The 18,220-nt window shown below is 43.4% G+C and overlaps 1 protein-coding gene across 3 annotated transcripts in view; it reads right to left on the minus strand.

Moving 5' to 3' along the window:
* Positions 1 to 375: 375 nt before the first annotated feature.
* The window catches only part of znf827 (zinc finger protein 827), a 77,408-nt gene continuing 59,563 nt past the window's right edge, over positions 376 to 18,220 (minus strand). Inside the window, exons 9-16 of one of the 3 annotated variants that reach the window (XM_069665753.1) lie at positions 17,645 to 17,695; positions 16,068 to 16,205; positions 14,708 to 14,879; positions 13,116 to 13,282; positions 9,480 to 9,689; positions 8,259 to 8,436; positions 4,945 to 4,995; positions 4,505 to 4,590 (exon numbers count right to left, since the gene is read on the minus strand). In XM_069665753.1, the coding sequence (XP_069521854.1) occupies positions 4,947 to 4,995; positions 8,259 to 8,436; positions 9,480 to 9,689; positions 13,116 to 13,282; positions 14,708 to 14,879; positions 16,068 to 16,205; positions 17,645 to 17,695 (965 nt within the window). In that variant the 3' untranslated portion in view covers positions 4,505 to 4,590; positions 4,945 to 4,946. Of the gene's footprint in view, positions 4,591 to 4,944; positions 4,996 to 8,258; positions 8,437 to 9,479; positions 9,690 to 13,115; positions 13,283 to 14,707; positions 14,880 to 16,067; positions 16,206 to 17,644; positions 17,696 to 18,220 lie in introns of all 3 variants that reach the window. The other 2 variants (XM_069665756.1, XM_069665757.1) reach the window with 2 other exon arrangements.

Here is an 18,220-nt window from a genome sequence, read left to right on the forward strand (position 1 = left end):
AAGCTACTGGATGCCTCACTTTCCCTTGGGATCAATAAAGAATCTATCCATCTATTAATACACACTTTATAACGGAGCCAATATGCTACAATTATGAACGCTAACAAGCAACTGTTTAACAGTGAATGTGTCCGTTTATATAAAATGTTACTTAGGGAAAATGAGGGATGGTCCAGGTACACTTTATATGTAAAGTTTACAAACACGTGGCATCAGTATTACATAAGATACATCCAAATTAGTCTAATCTTCTACATCCTCCAAAATAGGATAACGTTGCAGGGGGTTGTGGGTGTTAATTAGGGGATTTGAGACAATGTATTAAATGAAGAATCAGCCAGTTAGAGAGATAAAGAAAATGTTTTATGAGCGTGATGCTGTCTGAGGTTGTGTAAGGAAAGCATAAACAGAGAGAAGACAAAACCACTGACGTAATATCTGATGTAAGCTTTACTTTCAAATCCTGTTACATTTAGATCTGGCAAGTTTGAACATAAAATAATGCCAAAAAAAAAAGAAAAAAAAAAAGAAAACAAATACAAAACCAAAAAAAAAAAAAAAAAAAAGTACAAATGATCTATTTACCAGTTATCGTCACAACCCTGTACAGCCTTAACAATGGAGTAATAAAAAAAAGCTTTGTACAGCACATACCAATCTTTAACCGAGTGCCAAAAGAGAAGATAGTTGAGCCTTTTTCTGATCATAACACAGCCAAACGTAAAGCTAACTGATTGTAGACAGTGCGGTGTGATGCTAAATAAACGCAACCGAGGGAGTTAGTTTGAAACACAATCGAGTGCTAGAGAGAGAGAGGGGCATGTCATGCATTCTCTGAAGTGCTGAAAAGGTAGTCAAGCTTTTAAAAAAAGAAAAGAAAAAGGTCACTATGCTGCGTACAAATGGGCAAAAATAAACAGAGTAAGTGCTTAAGAATATCGGTGTTCAAAACGATAGAGCCCTGTTGCCTTTTTAAACATTACACTCAAACTAAGAGGGGACATAAAGAAGTGCAGCCATTCATGATTAATAAAAGGCAGACATTTTAAAAAGGTGTCAAGAGTGGACGCACTCTTTTTTTTTATCTCTTCATCTTTTTTTTTTTTTTTTTGACCCTGACAATTAAGTTTGACTCATTCCCAGGAGTCTCAGGTGGTTTCCTTCCACCAAGTGGCACTAGAGTATAAAAGATAACGTAGATAGTACGAGGAGAGAGCGTGTGTGTGTGTGTGTGTGTGTGTGTGTGTGTGTGTGTGTTGCTCGTTTCACTCCAGAGACAGCATGCCAGACACGGACAGAGCGAAAAAAGGAACCAACAAACAGCAGTGTAAAGGGGGACAATCGCTCCCGGAGCAGCGACGTGACGGATTCAATCCTAACATCACGTCCTGCCGCGGCTTACATTTTGGTCTTGACGATTCATGTTCTCTCTTTTCCAAATCAGCATTTTTTTTTTTTTCCTGACATGAATTAAAAGTAGAAAAATAAAAAAAAGCAAACAATGTTTCTTTAGAAGATAACGCATGAGAAAAACAGACAAAATAAAAACAAGGAAATAAAAAAACAATCCCTTTACAAATAAGGGATTTTGGCTTGAAGACCACTTACAAAAACAAGTCATGGGTAAAGCTTTTTTCAAAACAAAATGCTTGTAGTTTGCTGCCCTATCTCGCAAATATACCTCTTTTTGAGCATTTTCACGAATAAATACATATTCTCTTAATCAAAAAGTGCAGCACTGTGCAAAATTGGCTCATCGCAATTTAGCCTGGGACCTTTAGTTCCCAGGGAGAGCTTGACCTCTACTGACTAATTCATGCAATTTGTATTCATTTACTTTCTCCGATTTCACAGAGGCAGACCTTTCTGCACTGCTAGAAATGCCTACACGTGAAAATGAGGGGTGTTGATTGAGTCATTTCCAGCGACTGCTGTCCACTTCACATTACGGTAACTTGGTGGATCTAAGTTTGCACTTTAAAAAAAACACAACAGGAAAATTAAAGGTTTAAGTGCTTTTGGCTTGAAGTGTAACTACATTAAGTGCAATTAAAACTCAAAAGGTTGACAGGAGGAGGGAGAGAGGGAGGGCAAAAAGCAGTACCATGTCTGCCGGCCGAACAGAAGCCATCGAACACAATGCTGTACAAGTGAATGGCTTTGCTTCATCATTGCACCTACAGGAGCTTTTTCCTCACAATGGGTTCTTTATGAATGTTAGTAGAAAATGTTTTCTTATGATGTAAAAGGCTCAGTAAAAAAGTAAAAAAAAAAAGAGACAAAAAAAAACCAAACAAAAGAAAACAAGACACAGAAGGCCACCAAACACACAAACTTTCCCCGTCTATTCCAGCACAGAAGACGTCCCTGTTCACACTTCTGTATCGCTTCATTTTCATGTACATAAACAAAAATACATTCATTCAAGTCATTTTGGAACAGTTTTTTTTTCTTTTTTTTGTACACAAAAATTACAAAAAGCTCCAAAAAGCACCATTGAATCGGCCTGTGGTGACCCGGGCTGCGGGTAGCTCGCTCGCTAACACCGGAGCTGGTCACCTCCACAAAACAGTTATCTCATATATCTCTTCTAAGTATAGGTGCGTGATACATAGTTCTGCACATGAGGCTGCACTGATATCCACCTGGTCTCAGAAATAACGTCTAATTATCTTCCTGCTTATTCACCTGGGAGTGCAAATTTATCAGCAACGTCTTTACATCAAATGTAAATGTGGACTTTCACGATTGGTCAGATTCACCTTTTTGCGTTAACGCAGCTTATCCTCTGTTTCGGTGAGCTTACAAAAAAAACCGTCCAAATGAGCGAGTCACGACACTCATTCTGAGGCAGAGGTGATATCAGGCAGCAGCCATGCATAATATGGTTCCACCATTATACAAAAAAACCAACAGAAATCCAAAAGATGGGAGGGGGAGGGGCTACAAAACTATGTACAAGACTGATAAATAAGTAAGTGCGTGGTTTGAGGCGTTGCTTCAGAAACGTGTTCCGTTTCATTGGTTCTGTCCACGTTGCACCGCTAACACTTCTCGAATTTTAGCTTCCTAATGACGTCAAAGCTAGTTGAAACACAGAAACGGGCATGCTATCTCGATGCATAATAGCAATAGACAAAAATGCACTAAAATATAGCACTTGCAAGTTTTGTTTCGTCTTTTTATCTCGTCGAACGACTAAAGAAAAATATCTATAAAACTGAGATACGTTAGTTCCCTCAGGTAATGCAACTGGGTCCAGGTCATTCAGACATTAAAAACAGAAATAAAAGCTCAGAGAGAGTAGTAGTTGAAGTAGTAATAATTCAATCGATAGAACTGATAAGAAAAGCAGCTTCTTGATATAAATGCATTTTAGCATGTACAGCCTTTTTCTCTTATAAATGTTTTTTTTATCTTTTCTTTAATATGTTTGTCTGCTCCAGCTTATTCTGCTGGTCTGATTGGAAAAAGTCGTCGCTCCCACTGCAGCGGTCAAGTGTCATTCACACCACTGTCTGAGGAGTGAGGGAAACAGCGAGGTGAGGAGGAGGAGGAGAGGAGGAGAGGAGGAGAGGAGGGCGAGGTCAAACAGTCTTGGCCCTCTCCATCAGTCCCAGGTAGGCCAGGAAGGAGTGTTTGTGGGAGGTGGGTGACGAGGGAGAGCGGGAGGGGGACGGCGAATTGGAGGAGAAGAGGAGGGGAGATGTGGCGGGCCGCCATCTGGAGTGGAGGTGCGAGTGGAATGTGAAGCGGCTGTTGTGGGTGAACAGGGTGGTGAGGGGGATCAGGTGCGCCCGCTCGCAGTTCCGGTACTGCTCGAACACGTGGCGGGAGGAGGGGAGGAAGAGGGAGGGGCTGCCGCTGCTCGGGCCGCCGGGGTTTCTGGCGCCGTTAGTGCTGACCAGGCGGCGCAGGGGGCCTCCGGCGTCCAGCTGTTGGGACTTTCCCAGTGTGAGTGACAGAGCGACGGACTGCAGCGCCTGGGACGCTGTTAGACTCATGAGCGGGCTGTTACTCCCACTCCCTCCGCTGCTCCCCCCTCCTCCACTGAACAGGAAGTTCTCCTGGCTCTTCCGCAGCAACGACCCCCCCGGCGACGCTCCCTGGAGTGGCAGCTCCTCCTCTCCTGCCTCCTCATCCTCCTCCTCTTCTTCTCCTCCGCCCAGCCCCCCCGCCCCTCCGCTCTGGTGTTTCTTGAGGTGGCGGCTGAAGACGAAGGGGTGTGTGGTGGTGAAAGGGCACTCTTGGCAGCCGAAAGTCTGGCGCGGCGCGTGCTTCAGCTTCTTGTGCAGGTTGAGGTTGTCCTTGCGCTTGCAGCTATAAGAGCAGCGGTCGCAGTGGAAGGGCCGCTCCCCTGTGTGCACGCGCACGTGCTCGATCAGCTTGTTGGCCGTCTTGGACAAGTAGCCACACTGCTCACACTTGTAGTGGTTGCCCAGGCGGTGCCCGCGCATGTGGGCCTCCAATGAGGCCTGGTCGGGCCACAGTCCCTGGCAGATGCGGCAGCGGTACTCCATCTTACAGTGCGTCTTAAGGTGGCACTCCATGGCCGCTGGACGATTGGTGGAGTAGATGCAGAAAGGGCACCTGGGTAATGCAACAAAAGGGGAGCAGGGAGGGAGGACACAGCACAAAAAAAGCAAAAGACAGTTGAAGGGGAAGTGTACCTTCACAATCCACATAACAAACCTTGAAATTCAATAACACAAAGTGATGAAGAGGAGAGGAGCAGGTAAAGGAAAAGTGTGTATGATGTACAGGTCTGTGTGCTCATGGTGGTATGTGTGGCAGTTTAATGGTGGGAGAATTGAGGTGATCAGGTATATGTGTGTGTGGAGGAGGAGGAGGAGGAGGAGGAGGAGGAGGAGGTGGGTGACAGGCTGGAGAAAAGATTGGAGCAGTAGGACATGAAGGGAAATGAAGGAATGGAGTGGCACTTACATTTAAATAGCACCTTTCATCTGCTCTGGGCCCCAAAGCGCTTCACAAACCCTGCAGAACAGAATCACCTCAGAAAAACCTCGAAATGGTCAAGGCCCTCTCTGCCTTTCTACACACTCCTACATATATAGAAATACACTTCACATTGCTCAAGTGTATACACGTGTACGCACTGGTCGAGGGAAAAAATCTTTATGTGGACCTTGGGGGTCAGATGTAGGCAATAGAGGAGTTTATCTAAACACTGGTTGTCCTTAGGGTGCGTTCGCTCGTTCTATTCCTGTTTGGCTGTCTGCTATTCAAATTATACATAGATTTGGTTTGCATAAATGAAAGGACTGCGTAACCCTCAAACAATATTAAATGTAACCTACATGTGCGGACATATACAGTGTAACAGAAGAAGTTGAGTTATGGCAGATTTATCGATTAAAGTTGGTTCTTCTGTCTCTTTAAATATCCACAAGCTGTCAATCTCCCTTTTAAATATAAGCTTAAATATCATCAAATAAATTAATCTGGTTTTATAAACATAAACACCAGACAGAAGAAACATTTAAAACTCCTTTACATGTATTTAATCCCACTGCAGCTAGTTAGACACTAAAGATGCTGTAAAGGGGCTTCCTGTGTGTTTGTGTTGTCAGCCACACAGTTCCTATTACATAGACAATGTAACTTTGTTGGCAGCTTCCTACTTTATATTTAATGCAATGCTACCGTTTGCACACATTTGGCAATGTTGAGAACATCCTGACTTCACTAATGGCTGCACAGAAAAAAAGATGTACAGGTCTTTGTTCATGACAAGATGAGGGCGATAATCATAATGATACTCAATGGCTCTGCGCATGCACAGACTGGAGTCATGGGAACAACCAAAAACAAAACATGGCTTGTGTTATTTGAAGTTAATCAAAATTTTACAGGACTTCTTCCTAAATATTTGGGTAAATATCACAAGTTTTTTAAATCCCAAATTCTGCCGCCACCCTAAAGATGACTTTTAAACATCAGCCTGAACTCAAACGCTAACATCGTCAGTGTGTGGTGAGGATGCTGAGATCAACAGATGGGCTTTATGTTAGCCTGACAGGCCTGAAATGAGACATAAACGTGTCACAGTACAACAAAGGCTCCTGAGGGACTGGAGTATGGAGATGGAGAGGGAAGCATGTGATGAGGCTCGAGCTATATTAATAGTCGATATTAGAAAAACAAGGCTGCCTCATGAAGATACCTTAAAATAACTTGAGCTAATATGTGTGTGCAGGACTGCTCCAGCGTTAATTTTGGCAGCTGTCATAAGACGAAGATGCTTTTTAGTTTTTGGTTTTGGTTTTAGTCGACGCAAACTCAAAACATTTTAGTCCAGTTTTAGTAAAAAAAAAGTCATCACATTTTAGTTCAAACGTTTTCTCTAGTCCTTTCATCCGTCCTTACATTAATTGTTTCCTGACGACGTTCTCCGCGGGTGATATAGATCCTCAGCTGAGGTTATGTGTGTATATGGAAACTTCTGGAACATTACTCATGTAAAGCCACAGAACGAAGTTGTGCAGTTACAATAGCACACACTGCACATTCCTCTCCTGCCTTATTTACAGCAGTCTGAAGCCCCTTTCCCACTGGTCAAAGAACCCACTAACACCTGGCTTTTTTGCTTTGTGGGAAAGGCTACAATTAGCATTCAGACACGGGTCAAATGACTCTGCAGTAGACCCGGGTAATCATCGCCTCGGCTCCCATCAGCATTGATGGGAACACAAAACCTGTGTCGACACAATAATCTCCTCCCCCTTTACGGTGCGATGCTATGCTCCGTCAGTAACTTCTGTGACTCCTTGTCATCTCAGCTCCGTCCGAGCAGCGCTCGAACATCGTTCCAAATTTGTCTGTGCCGAGTTTGATAAACACACTGAATGAGGAATAGATACAATAAAGACCTAACCACCGTAACATCTTCACTGTTCACTAACTGTGTTTGCGGTGCGTTTGTGACGCCGGACGGTGACGCAGCAGAAGAGAGACCGAAAGGAGTATACTTCACTGGCAATGGGAACAGAGACAATCAGCATTTAATAGTGGGACTTCCCGGGTCTGAAAAACCCACGTCAATGCGGGAAAGGGAAATTTTTGTGCGAAAGAAGCGTCAAATTATGCATTTTAGTCCCGTCTCGTTAACAAAAACAAAGCATACGTGTCGTCAGAGTTTTTATTATCAACGATCTATTTTTAGCTCGTCAGCGTCTCGTCTTCATCGTGGAAAAAAGGACGTTGACAAACATTTTTCGTCATCATTTTCTGTAACGAAATTAACACTGGAGTGCTCAGATGTTTCTACATGTAGGGTTCGAAATGTTTAGGATGCAAACTGCAGTTTAGAAGCTTTTCATTCTTTCCACAAACTGCATGCCTTGATAAGATCAGAGCGTGCTCATTTGAAAGCATGCGTTAGATTGGTTTCTATAATTTGAATAGGCTCGTGTCTGTGTCCGCTCTCTGCTGTTACAAATGAAAGTGATCTGACGTTTATGGCGTGTGTTCACTTTCCTCTAAATGATTATCATCTAGGAGTGTGCCAACTAATTTTATATAATACCCAGCCCAGTGTGTCTGCATCGGGGGGGGAAAAATAAAAGCAGCTTTCTGGACTGCAGGTTCCATCAGATATTTTTTCCTTGGCATGGCCGTGAGCTGTGGGCAGTGGAACAACAGACCCTGAGGGGAAGCCCATTTCCATCTCCCTTACACTCTCCCTTCTGTTCATAGCGGCCACTGCAGACCCACAGACCACTGTCTAATAAGTTAGAGCTGCCAAGAGAGGCTGTCGAGCAAAACTGCAGCTTGTATCGTTTCATTTGCTGGCTGCAGATAATGAACATTTAAGTGAGGTTAACTGATTAAGGACACATGGCGAGAATAATCTTCAAATAGACCACGTATTTATGATTCTGTCTTATATATGAGAGCTTACAAGTGTTATCTGTGCGTCTGTTACGATCGAATCTTATTAAAAAACCTTGATTATTCCAGCCATCTTCATATTATGCATCATTTCCTATCCTTGATGTTATTTAACATGCATCATTTAATGTAGAATAAGCAAGAACTATAACCACTGTGTCTTAAAATGATTAGATGACTTTATGTTATATATAAAAATGCCATAGTTTGCACACTCCTAGCATGCGTCTATAAACGTGTATGTACTCTGTGTGTCTCTGGGTGTAATGGATTGAAAGGTTGAGAGGCGAGGGAGGGGGGGAGGACGGGCGGAGTTAGGAACCTCTGTCTGTACTTGCTTTCCTTACTTGAGCCCTCCGGAGGGGACGGTGTGGCACTTCTTGTGCTCCAGCAGCTGCTCGGGCGTCTTGAGGAACTTGTGGCAGACGTCGCACTCGAACATCCGCGTGATGAGGTGAATTTGGAGGTGCCGTTCGTACATGCTACGCGTCTTGCACACAAAATTGCAGAAGACACACTCGAAGCCTGTGGAGGAGGAGAGGGTGAGTTAAGACTCTTTGATCATGATTTTAAATGTGATAATGCTGCAGAGTTTAATTGATTTGAGTCCTGAAAAGGTTCTCTAAAAACTATTAATCCTACACTTCCCATAGTGCAACCTTAGGGCATGTTTTGTTAGATGCTGCCAGCCTTAGAAATGCTCACACACAAAGGTTTTTTTTTCAGACTTTAGAAAGGCCTTCAAGAGTAACAAAAGGCTTTACTCTTCTGTTTTCACAGGATGAGTAGTCCTGCTTATCTCCAGTAAACTGATGTCTATGTGTTAAAATGTTTATGCTCTGTTTATATATATAAAAAGTAAAAGGAGTTAACGTACACAGTGTGCAATGTTAGTAACATAACAGGTAAAGAACGGGGGGTAATTTTACTCTTGATAGCCTTGATGGCCTTTAAGGCGTTTTACTTTTGTTTGATTCTCTGGCTTGTTTAAAGTGGGCGGGGCCAAATAAAGGATAAAGGTGTTCCAATCTCTATTTACAGACTCTACGTAGAACTGTAGACTCTGTAAGCAGGGACGTGGATTTTAGGGATGGCAAGTGTTCTGGTTTGTAGTACGCTTGTACCAATCACGTATCAGCAGGCTGCGGCGTATGCAGGAAAAACTGTCCGCGTGGAGAGCAAAAGCAGGCGGAACGTGATCTGCCGTAATAACATCCCGACTCCCATCAGCGGCTATCTGACGATGATTTAGCTTCTTATTAATCTCTATAAACAGACATCTGCATGCTAACAGCTAACAATCCGTTCTAGATCTAAAATTCAACTTGAGATAAATTCCCCCTGACACTGTGTCACAAAAGCTGTTCAGCGTTCAGATTTCCCGACTTCCTCGAATGCATCATAAATGACCTCCGTTCAACAAAAGAGCATTTTAAAAGTAGTTTTCTTCTCCTCTCGAGGACAGACCTGACAAAGCTTCATTTTTACTTTTTACAAATCTGCATCATGATGTTGACATTTCAAACGACAAAGTGTTTATGTTTGCAATATCTCCCACATTTCCTTGCCTTTGTCAGACTTGTCCTCAGTTCCTGATCCCGAGTGGCTTCCAGAGCTGGACTGGCTGCCTGCGGAGGAGGGCGGGGCAAGCAGGCCTCTGAGTTCTTCGTTACTGTGGGTGAGGTCTCCGCCCTCCGAGCTGTTGAGTGAGTCGCTGAGGGCCGAGAGGGACGAGGAGGTGCTCTTGGTCTCGCTGAGGGGACTCCTTGAGTTCAGACCTGGACGCCAAGAGGACGGACAGCAGAGAGTAAGAAGAGGAAGAAGATGTTATTATCATGCAGGAAGCAATGCTAGGGGATACATTTTTACAGCTCCAACTAAAGAAAACCATTAACACAAAACATTCATATTAAATTACCAGTTTCAAGGACCCGTCTGCTGTGTACGTGCACACACACACACACAGACACACACACACACACAAACAGAATAGAAGCAGCCCTGTGCTCTTGCTGAGGCCCTGCTGCCAGTCAAATCAAGACGCAGTGTGCTTTTATTGATCCCCCTCTGTAAGTCGGCAATTCACCGGGAAGAGAGAGGGAATTAAGAAGGGGAGGGGGCGAGAGGGAGGGAGGGAGTGCGGGTCATGGCCGAAGGAGCTAAGATGGCGGGAGCATCTCAGGGCACAGCTCAACAAAGGGCATTCACTCAGGAGGGAGTGAAAGGAGGGAGAAAAGGCTGCTCCGATCCTGAAATGGTTGACCTGTCTTTTTCTTTTTAATACAGGCACACACACACACACACACACACACACACGCGCGCGCGCGAGAGAGACTGAGTCTAAAACTTACAGGAGCAAACACATGCAGCACAAACATAAGGAATTACACAGCGAGAGACAAGATGTGATTAATTGCCTTCAATCAAATCTAAATATCCCAGGGTCATTCACAGCACAGTCGGAGCAGCATTTTGAATACACCATTGATGGAGCTTTAATGCCGCTCCTCTGCTGTAGTATTTAACGTGCACTTGCCTTCTCTGACAGAATCCAAAAGGCTAATGCCACAGAATACAAGCAAAAAAAGACGATGCTCTGAGCCAGTGGGCCTCGACCTTGAACACACCTTAATGAAAATTACTCTGTTTTCTTTCTCAACAAAGAGCTCCCTATGCGACGATGTTCATGATACAGGAAGAAGCAAAATCAGCCAAAGTATCCGGGGTAGACATCGAGTAAACTGTCACATAATTCACCACCTTCCCCCCTACAGAGAGGTGCACCCAACCCACCCCTTCCCCAGTGTGGAGTCCGGTCTTCACAGGGGGTCAGCTTGAACTCTGACACCTGCTGAGCGCAGCCGTCTCATGCCCGGGCATGCTCACGCGGTTTACTCGTTTTTTACACTCCGCCAAGATTTACTCTAAGTGGACCTCCATCTATCGTTCCCTCTGAAGTAAAGTGACTTTAACAAACAGGGCTGGACCAAGACTAATAATTAAATTCCCCACATATAGAAGACAGAGTGACTTAGACGACAATAAGCCGCACAACTGTACTTGTGTGTGTTTGGTGGCGGTGTCCATCTTGTGCGTGACTGAGATAAATGCCAAGCCGGGCTGAGAGACTTAAAAGATGGCCACAGCGGCATCGTAAACCCAGCTCGTCTCTAAAGGACCCAAGGCCTATTGATTTTTTCCCCTCAGGCACGATAAGGGCCAACCTTCTCAGATAAACAAGGCCACTGTGGCCTCTGAAAGACCCCTCAGCTGTCTAGGCCGGACAATCCCACCCACCCACACACAACACACACCGAGCGCGTGCACACACAATCACATATTGAGGAACAGTGGAGGAGCAAAACGTCAGCAATAAACTGGACAAAGCTGTTTTAGACAAAAACACTCATATCGACCACCGGGGGTTCACTCCAGCAGCTTTAAAAGTGTAAAGAAGGTCGACTGGAGGAGGCTTGTTGGTGAAACCCGATTCAGCTGCTTGTCTTTCCCTGTGGCCTCTAAACTCAAACACAACTACAAGTTTATCAAGAGTGAACTACTTCTACAATATGGCCTTTTTTTAAAGAATACATTTTTACTGGTTATCTTTCATAGACTGTAAAGATAAAGTGACATATTTAAGTATTTGAGCATGTAAAAACACTGGATTTTAAAGCGATAATCTTGAAGATTTTCATTTAAATAAATGTCTATCGCAGAATGAGGTAACACAATGGTGATTGAGCCTATGGCCCACTGATGAAAGCCTTTGCATTTGCAGTATCACAGACTGGGTGTCTGTGGCGACTTTCACTGGAAAAATCACAAGCAGCGCCCAGTTAGTGACGCGTTTTCCATCAGCCAGCAGTGGTTGGTCTGCCAGAGAGGGTAGGCGGAGCTAAGCGGCTGCTTTTCTGGTCTCTGCAAGTGTTGCGAGTAAACAGTAATCTACAATGGCTGAACAAACAAAGAAAAGATCGATGACTACAGATACAACTTCAACAATAAGTGAAAATCTAAAGAAGAAGAAACAAATTGGACGCTCAGATGAAGGTAAACTGTCTAAAGAGGAAAGCGACCGTCAGCGAGGAAAATCAAGAGTTACAACCGGAGCCGACCGCGGACGTCACACATGCGACACTGTCTGGATATCTGGGAAGTGTGCTGCCACAATTACCGTTATGGGTGCCGCCAAAGATAACGAAACTGAGATCTTCGAGATTACAACTTTAAATAAAGGTACAGCTGAAACACTACGTCGATAAATAAAAGGGTGCAGAATTTACTAATCAATTAAATGTTTTTTAAGTAAAATGACAAAAAATCGAAAAATCAATTTTTTGAAATCTTACTCATCAGAAAACTAAATATTCTTTGTTTTTAGACTGTTGGACAAGACAAGCAATCAACGTGTACCAACCTCTCCTAACCCAGAACATAGACTGCCAAAATACTCTGCAAAAGCTGAAAATGATAAGTGGATTCAGTCCAGCATGAAACTGAGACTGTAAGGGTACAACAATGATGTGAAGCATACATTTGAGGGTGTTTCCATGCAACTGCAGGTTAATTGAAAAGCGTATGAATTGTAACCACATTGTTGGACTATATATATAACAGATTTAAAGTAGAAAGTCGTCTCTTTAACCTCAGCCATTGTTTAAATTTAAACCCCATGTGTTGGAGTGCTGAGCCAAAACAATAGAAAATGTGTCACCGTCCAAGCACTGCACTGTTTTTCTATTCTGGGCTGTGAACAAGAGCCACGATGTGTAAGCTACCACCCACTCTTAACATGTGAGAGTAATTTTTGAAAATAACTCCATAAATCGTTATTTCTAGGGGTTGAATCATTTAGTTTGCTACTAGCCAGAATGTGTTTGAGAATCCACAACATTTCCCTAACGTCAAATCGATTTATGAATAAAGTTAAGTCAAGATCAGCAGATATTTTGAGTCTTTTTTTTAAGCCAAAAAATCTAATAAGTGCTCGTGTCAGCGTCTTTTGGGGGTTTGCTTTCTTTCTTTTGTTATGTAATAATAATACATTGCATATGTCTAGGTTTGGGCTGTTTATTAGACAGCAATTTAACGTTTTCACTATTTTTTCACTGATTAACATAAACCGTATATTAGAGGCGATATCTTATTAATGCCGTCACTCAGACCCCGTGTGCAGCCATGCATCCTGAGAGACTCTGTACCTGCGTGCCCAGTGCTAATGTGGCTCTTCATGTCGTTCTCCTCCATGCAGACGTAGTCACAGACGCTGCAGCAGAGCGAGAACATCCACTGCTCCTTGTCCACATGGAGCGACATGTGGCTGACAAACTGGGCGTTCAGCTCCGTCTGGAAATCGCACACATGGCAGCTGGACAGCGAACAGAGAGGAAGAGGAAGGAAGATGGTGAGAATAACAGGGGGAGGGGCAGTCAGCTTTAGTGTTAGATTATGTCCGCATAAATTGGTAAGTGGCACAGTGTGGATATTTTAATTTGATTAAGATGATTGAAAATGAAACGCTGCAGACTTGGTGCGATTTAGCTGTTTTCACATCATTAGCAAAATTCAAATGAATCAAGCAATAGTATGAAATTTGGGGAAATTCTGGCTTTTTTTGCTGAGAGTTAAAAGAAAAGAACAAGAGCACTCTTTGTCTGTATGGTAAATATGAAGCTACAGCCAGGGGACCAGGTTACATTAGCTTAGAATAAAGACTGTAGGAGAAAACAGCCTCTGTCCCAAGTTCAAATATTCATACACCAACACGTCTAAAACTCACAAAGGAGAGCAGGTGACTCCTGGAAGTAGGTTTACATAACATAGTTAGAGGGCCAGTTCGCCGATTTTCATCCTCAGTCCTATCATGCTATTATGGGGAGCTAATGCCGTTACTGTAGGGAGGACGCTATCCGCTTCTCCAATGGGCCCTGGAAAACCTCAGCCAGACTCCGTAAAACGCGTCACCTGGCTTCCTCAATCTAGGTCGCCCGCTTCTGATATCATGTCTCGTTCAAAATCGTCAGGTTTGAAATGTAGACTGCAGACCTGAAGATTTTTTAGACGATCAACCGGCATATTCTCGTCGTGTTTAGGATTCTGTACCGCTCTGAGCCATTGCCTGCAGCGATCTACGTCCTCGACTGGGAAACAGTATTTCACTCCAGCGTCTCTCCCTGGGCCGTTCCTTTCAGAGGGAGGGGCGCAATGCACGCTGGGTGTTGTAGGAATGTAGAATGGGCGAAACCACGAGCTGTTTGTGCAACTTTCTCCACAGCTATGGCGCCAGTTTCAAATATTATTGCTTCTATCGATTTGACTGACAGTGGCTTTTTCCAGGGGAGAATTGCTCCTTTAAGAACATCACCCCTGTGCGAAACAAGCAAACATATTTACACCTGGGTTTTGTGCAAATAAATAACATTTCAATTTGAGGTGCTTTTTTTTTTTTAAACTTTGATCAGAGCAACGCAAGATGTTTTCTTTGTCGGTTCCAGTCACTATGCTAAGCTGAGCTAAGTGTCTCCTGGCTGTACCTTCATGCTGTATTTCACATATAGGTACAATTGTATTTCTTTTCTCATCAACTCTTGTCAGATAGCGAAGAAGCATCATTTCCCGATAAATAAGTCATAAAAAAACTGATAAGCAGAGCAGTTATTGGTAAATGAATTGGATAAATATATCAAATATAATTGGGCATAAAACAACAGATAAAGATCACCAATGCGTCCCTTGCTTCAGACCTCTTATATTACTGTATCTCGGGAGTTGTGTCTTGGTCTGTTATCACTACCTGTAGTAGTAGGGGCAGTTCTTGCGCTCGGCAGAGTCGGCTGTAACAGCGCTGACGATCTGCTCAGCGTCTGTGTTGACCAGCTTGACAGAGTGGATGGTCAGGTGCTGATTGAGGTTAGCCCTGCACTTGGCTGCATAAGGACACAGGTGACACTTGTACTTCCTCTCTTCTGCAACAGAAAACACAGAGACACAAGACCTCGGGTTACTGTAAACGTTACCTCAGGTGATATTTCATTAAGTTGCGCTCAGCCTCTCAGCCTTTAAAGAAAGCTTAAACCTAATTACTCAATGCCTAACCCTGCCTCACCTTTGCCTGACCCCGACTGTAACTCTGATCCTGGGGAGAGGAGGGAAAAACACCTCGTGATGTTCGAGAAACTCAAGCTTACAGGGAAGCACATGAAAACTCTGTGGATGTGTCAAATTATAAGTCAAAGACAGACATTGTTTCACCTTATTTTCCTGCACTCTAAAATCTAATAAAAATATGAAATGCAAAACACAACCTTTCCTATTAACCAAAAATAAATCAACATCACAACAAATTTCTCCCTCAAACACACACGCACTTGCACACACACCATTTGCCCCAAGGACATGAAGCCAGGCAACCTTTATGTCGCCGGGGAAACCAAAAAGACCATCACACTGACATATGCCCCTGCTTCTGCTCTCTGTGGTGTGGCCAAGCTGTTCACAGCCAACACTCTCAGATGGTGTGTGTGTGTGTGTGTGTGTCGTGGAAGTGTGTGCACGCAAAATGTGAGAGCATGTCCAATTGTGTGGGGGCATTTTGTACACGAGTCTCCATTTGTGCGCCCAATGATTTAGTCTGCAATCCCAACTAGGCTGCATTAATTTCTAATCGAGCGTGAATTTCAGTTTAAGCAGGATATTCATTCATGTTTGGGTCCTAATAAGGAAAGAAAGATTGCAGAGGACGGCGATGGCGTAGAATGGATCAATTGGGAACAAAGAGGGGCCAAGTTTGAAAACACAGTGTAATCAGGACACAAGGGAGAGCACAGCCTCGTCCTAAAGGAGTCTCCTGTGTGTGTGTGTGCGAGAGAGAGAAAGTGAAACCAATCGTAGCTGCATCAGAATTACTGGTGTGTGTGTTTTAGTGCGCGTGTGTGTGTGTGAGGGATCCCTCTTGCTGGGTAATTAGACGGGCAGTTTTCCCAGTGAGACTAATCATGGTAGTAATCTCTTTAAAGGAAGGGTAATCTAGTCTAGTAAACCTTATTTACTTACTGTGGGGCAGCACTAATACAAGCACACGGCAGCTAACGTGTGCACATACGCCAACGACGTCATTGTGTTTATATATTGTATATATTTGTGTGTTTGTTTACCTGTGTGTAGAGACAGATGTCTAGAAAGAGTCTGCTGTCTACCGAACACCTTTCCGCAGACGGGACAGGGGAAGAGCTGCTCGTTTAGTCTCCACTGGGCGATCCCGTTTCCCGGCTCTCCATCGTCCTTTTCTAAGTCTGGAAGACACACACACACACACACACACACACACACACACACACACACATAGACACACACACACACACACGCACAGAAAACCATACTCATCATTCACTGCTGACACAATCAGCCACAAAAGCATCTGCAGGTGGACCAAAGGCTGTGAAGTCGTGCTGCTATAAATCAGATAAAGTAACTTAAGTTCAATATATATTGATGTTGAAACCATAACTACCACGCTGAAGATACCGCTGTGTGCTTGTGTACTGATCCCTATTTAAAGTAATTTTTGGGGGCATTTTGCCTTCATTCAATAGTAGACAGCTGAGAGAGAGAGATAGTAAACAAAGGGTCGAGGTGGGAATGAATACAACAAAGTCAGAAATTAACCAGAAGCGCTCAGAGCGGCCGCACAAGAAAGGGGAAGCGCTCTGAAAAAAAGATGCTGGGTGCTGCGCTCTAGGCAGCTGCATGTGTTCTGTCCTTATTGGGTTCAATTAATAAAGACGCTATGTGGACACTGGGCCTTACTCACTACAATGCCCCAATTACATCCATTGATAATTAGATTTAAACACCAGTAACAGATGAAACTATACGATACAGGGGATTGTAACATTTTGACATTTTAGGAAATATGATTAATCACTTTGTTACCAGTTATAAGAATATTGATATCACACCATGTGTGTCCACTAAATATAAAAATAAAGCCAGCAGGCAGTTAGCTTAGCATAGCAAAAAGACGAGAAATAAAAGGAAACAGCAAGTTAGCCACAACGGCGTGTGGCTAAACACACCCACTATTTAAACTTTGGAAGTAGCTAGTCTAGGTGTTACCCCTTCCTTAAAGCGAAGCTAACTGAAAGTGACAAATAAGCCTGAAAATGTTACACTATTCCTTTAACATCTCTAAATCTGAATCCTTCCGTATGGAGACTGTGTAGTTTTCCATGGTAACTGGCCTGCATGCTACATACGTCCAGCTTCTGGCCTCCACCCCTCTGCACACACAGACAAGGAGAGGCTGAATGCATACAGGCGGCGGGGAAAATGACAGGGATGTGCATTAAAAAGATGACACAGAATATAGATGGAAAGATTTATAAGAAGGGGAGGATCTATTATTAAAGATGGTTCTTCCTTAAAGGAGAGTATTAGAGGTACATCTTTACATGTTCTGTAAGATACTGTACACGTAGCCAAAGACTAGAAGGTAAAATGTAATCTGTAATCAGGAAAAGTCTTTCTCCCGTCAGTGTCAGTCTAACAACAGAACCGCTGATACACTGTGGGCTAATTTGCTAACCCACAAGACTGAAACCTGTCTGCTACCATTTGACAGATGCTCCTTCTCTAGCCTGCGGGTGGGATGCGGTGCAAAATGCATTCTTAATGTCAACAGCAAGCGCCAGTCCTTTGCTCTAAAGCCTGCAGCATTCACACACACATATACCACTGTAGCTCTCCTTTCCGCGCGTCACCCCCCTCTCCCGTCTCCTCCAACCTTTAATCAAAGAAATAAAAAGAAAGAGAGCGACTATTTTCAGATGCTTTGATAGATTACAAAGAATTGAAGAGAATTGAGCCTCGCCATATGAATGTGGCATAGACATTCCCAAGGGTAAAAACATGTAGTACTTATAGTACTCTAATGCTATACAACTTCCACAGATGGAGGCAAGATTTTTTACTTATTGTCTATATGGTTCAGAGAAGTTCCTACACAGTCTGACCTTGGCCAAAACTTTTGTATTTGTAAGGCATTAAAATAAGGAAAAACGATACTTTAAGAAACTCTTGAGTTTTATTTCCAGTCTTCATAAAGGGAGGAAAAACTTGCTCAGTTTCTCCCTCTAACTCAACTTTTTGATGCTTTGCAGATGGAAATCAGTGCAAATAAGCTTTACAGCCCTGACTGTACAACCGAGACAAAGAAGTCAGAAACATCTTTAACATCTTTAAGTCGCGTACTGTACAAAAACTACTTAAAGTCACATTTTAACGTTCAAACTGCTTTTTTATAAAAAAG

The sequence above is a fragment of the Semicossyphus pulcher genome, unplaced genomic scaffold, assembly GCF_022749685.1.
Source record: "Semicossyphus pulcher isolate SPU_LCO1_2020_fin unplaced genomic scaffold, fSemPul1.0.p SCAF_17, whole genome shotgun sequence".
Taxonomy (NCBI): Eukaryota; Metazoa; Chordata; class Actinopteri; order Labriformes; family Labridae; genus Semicossyphus; species Semicossyphus pulcher.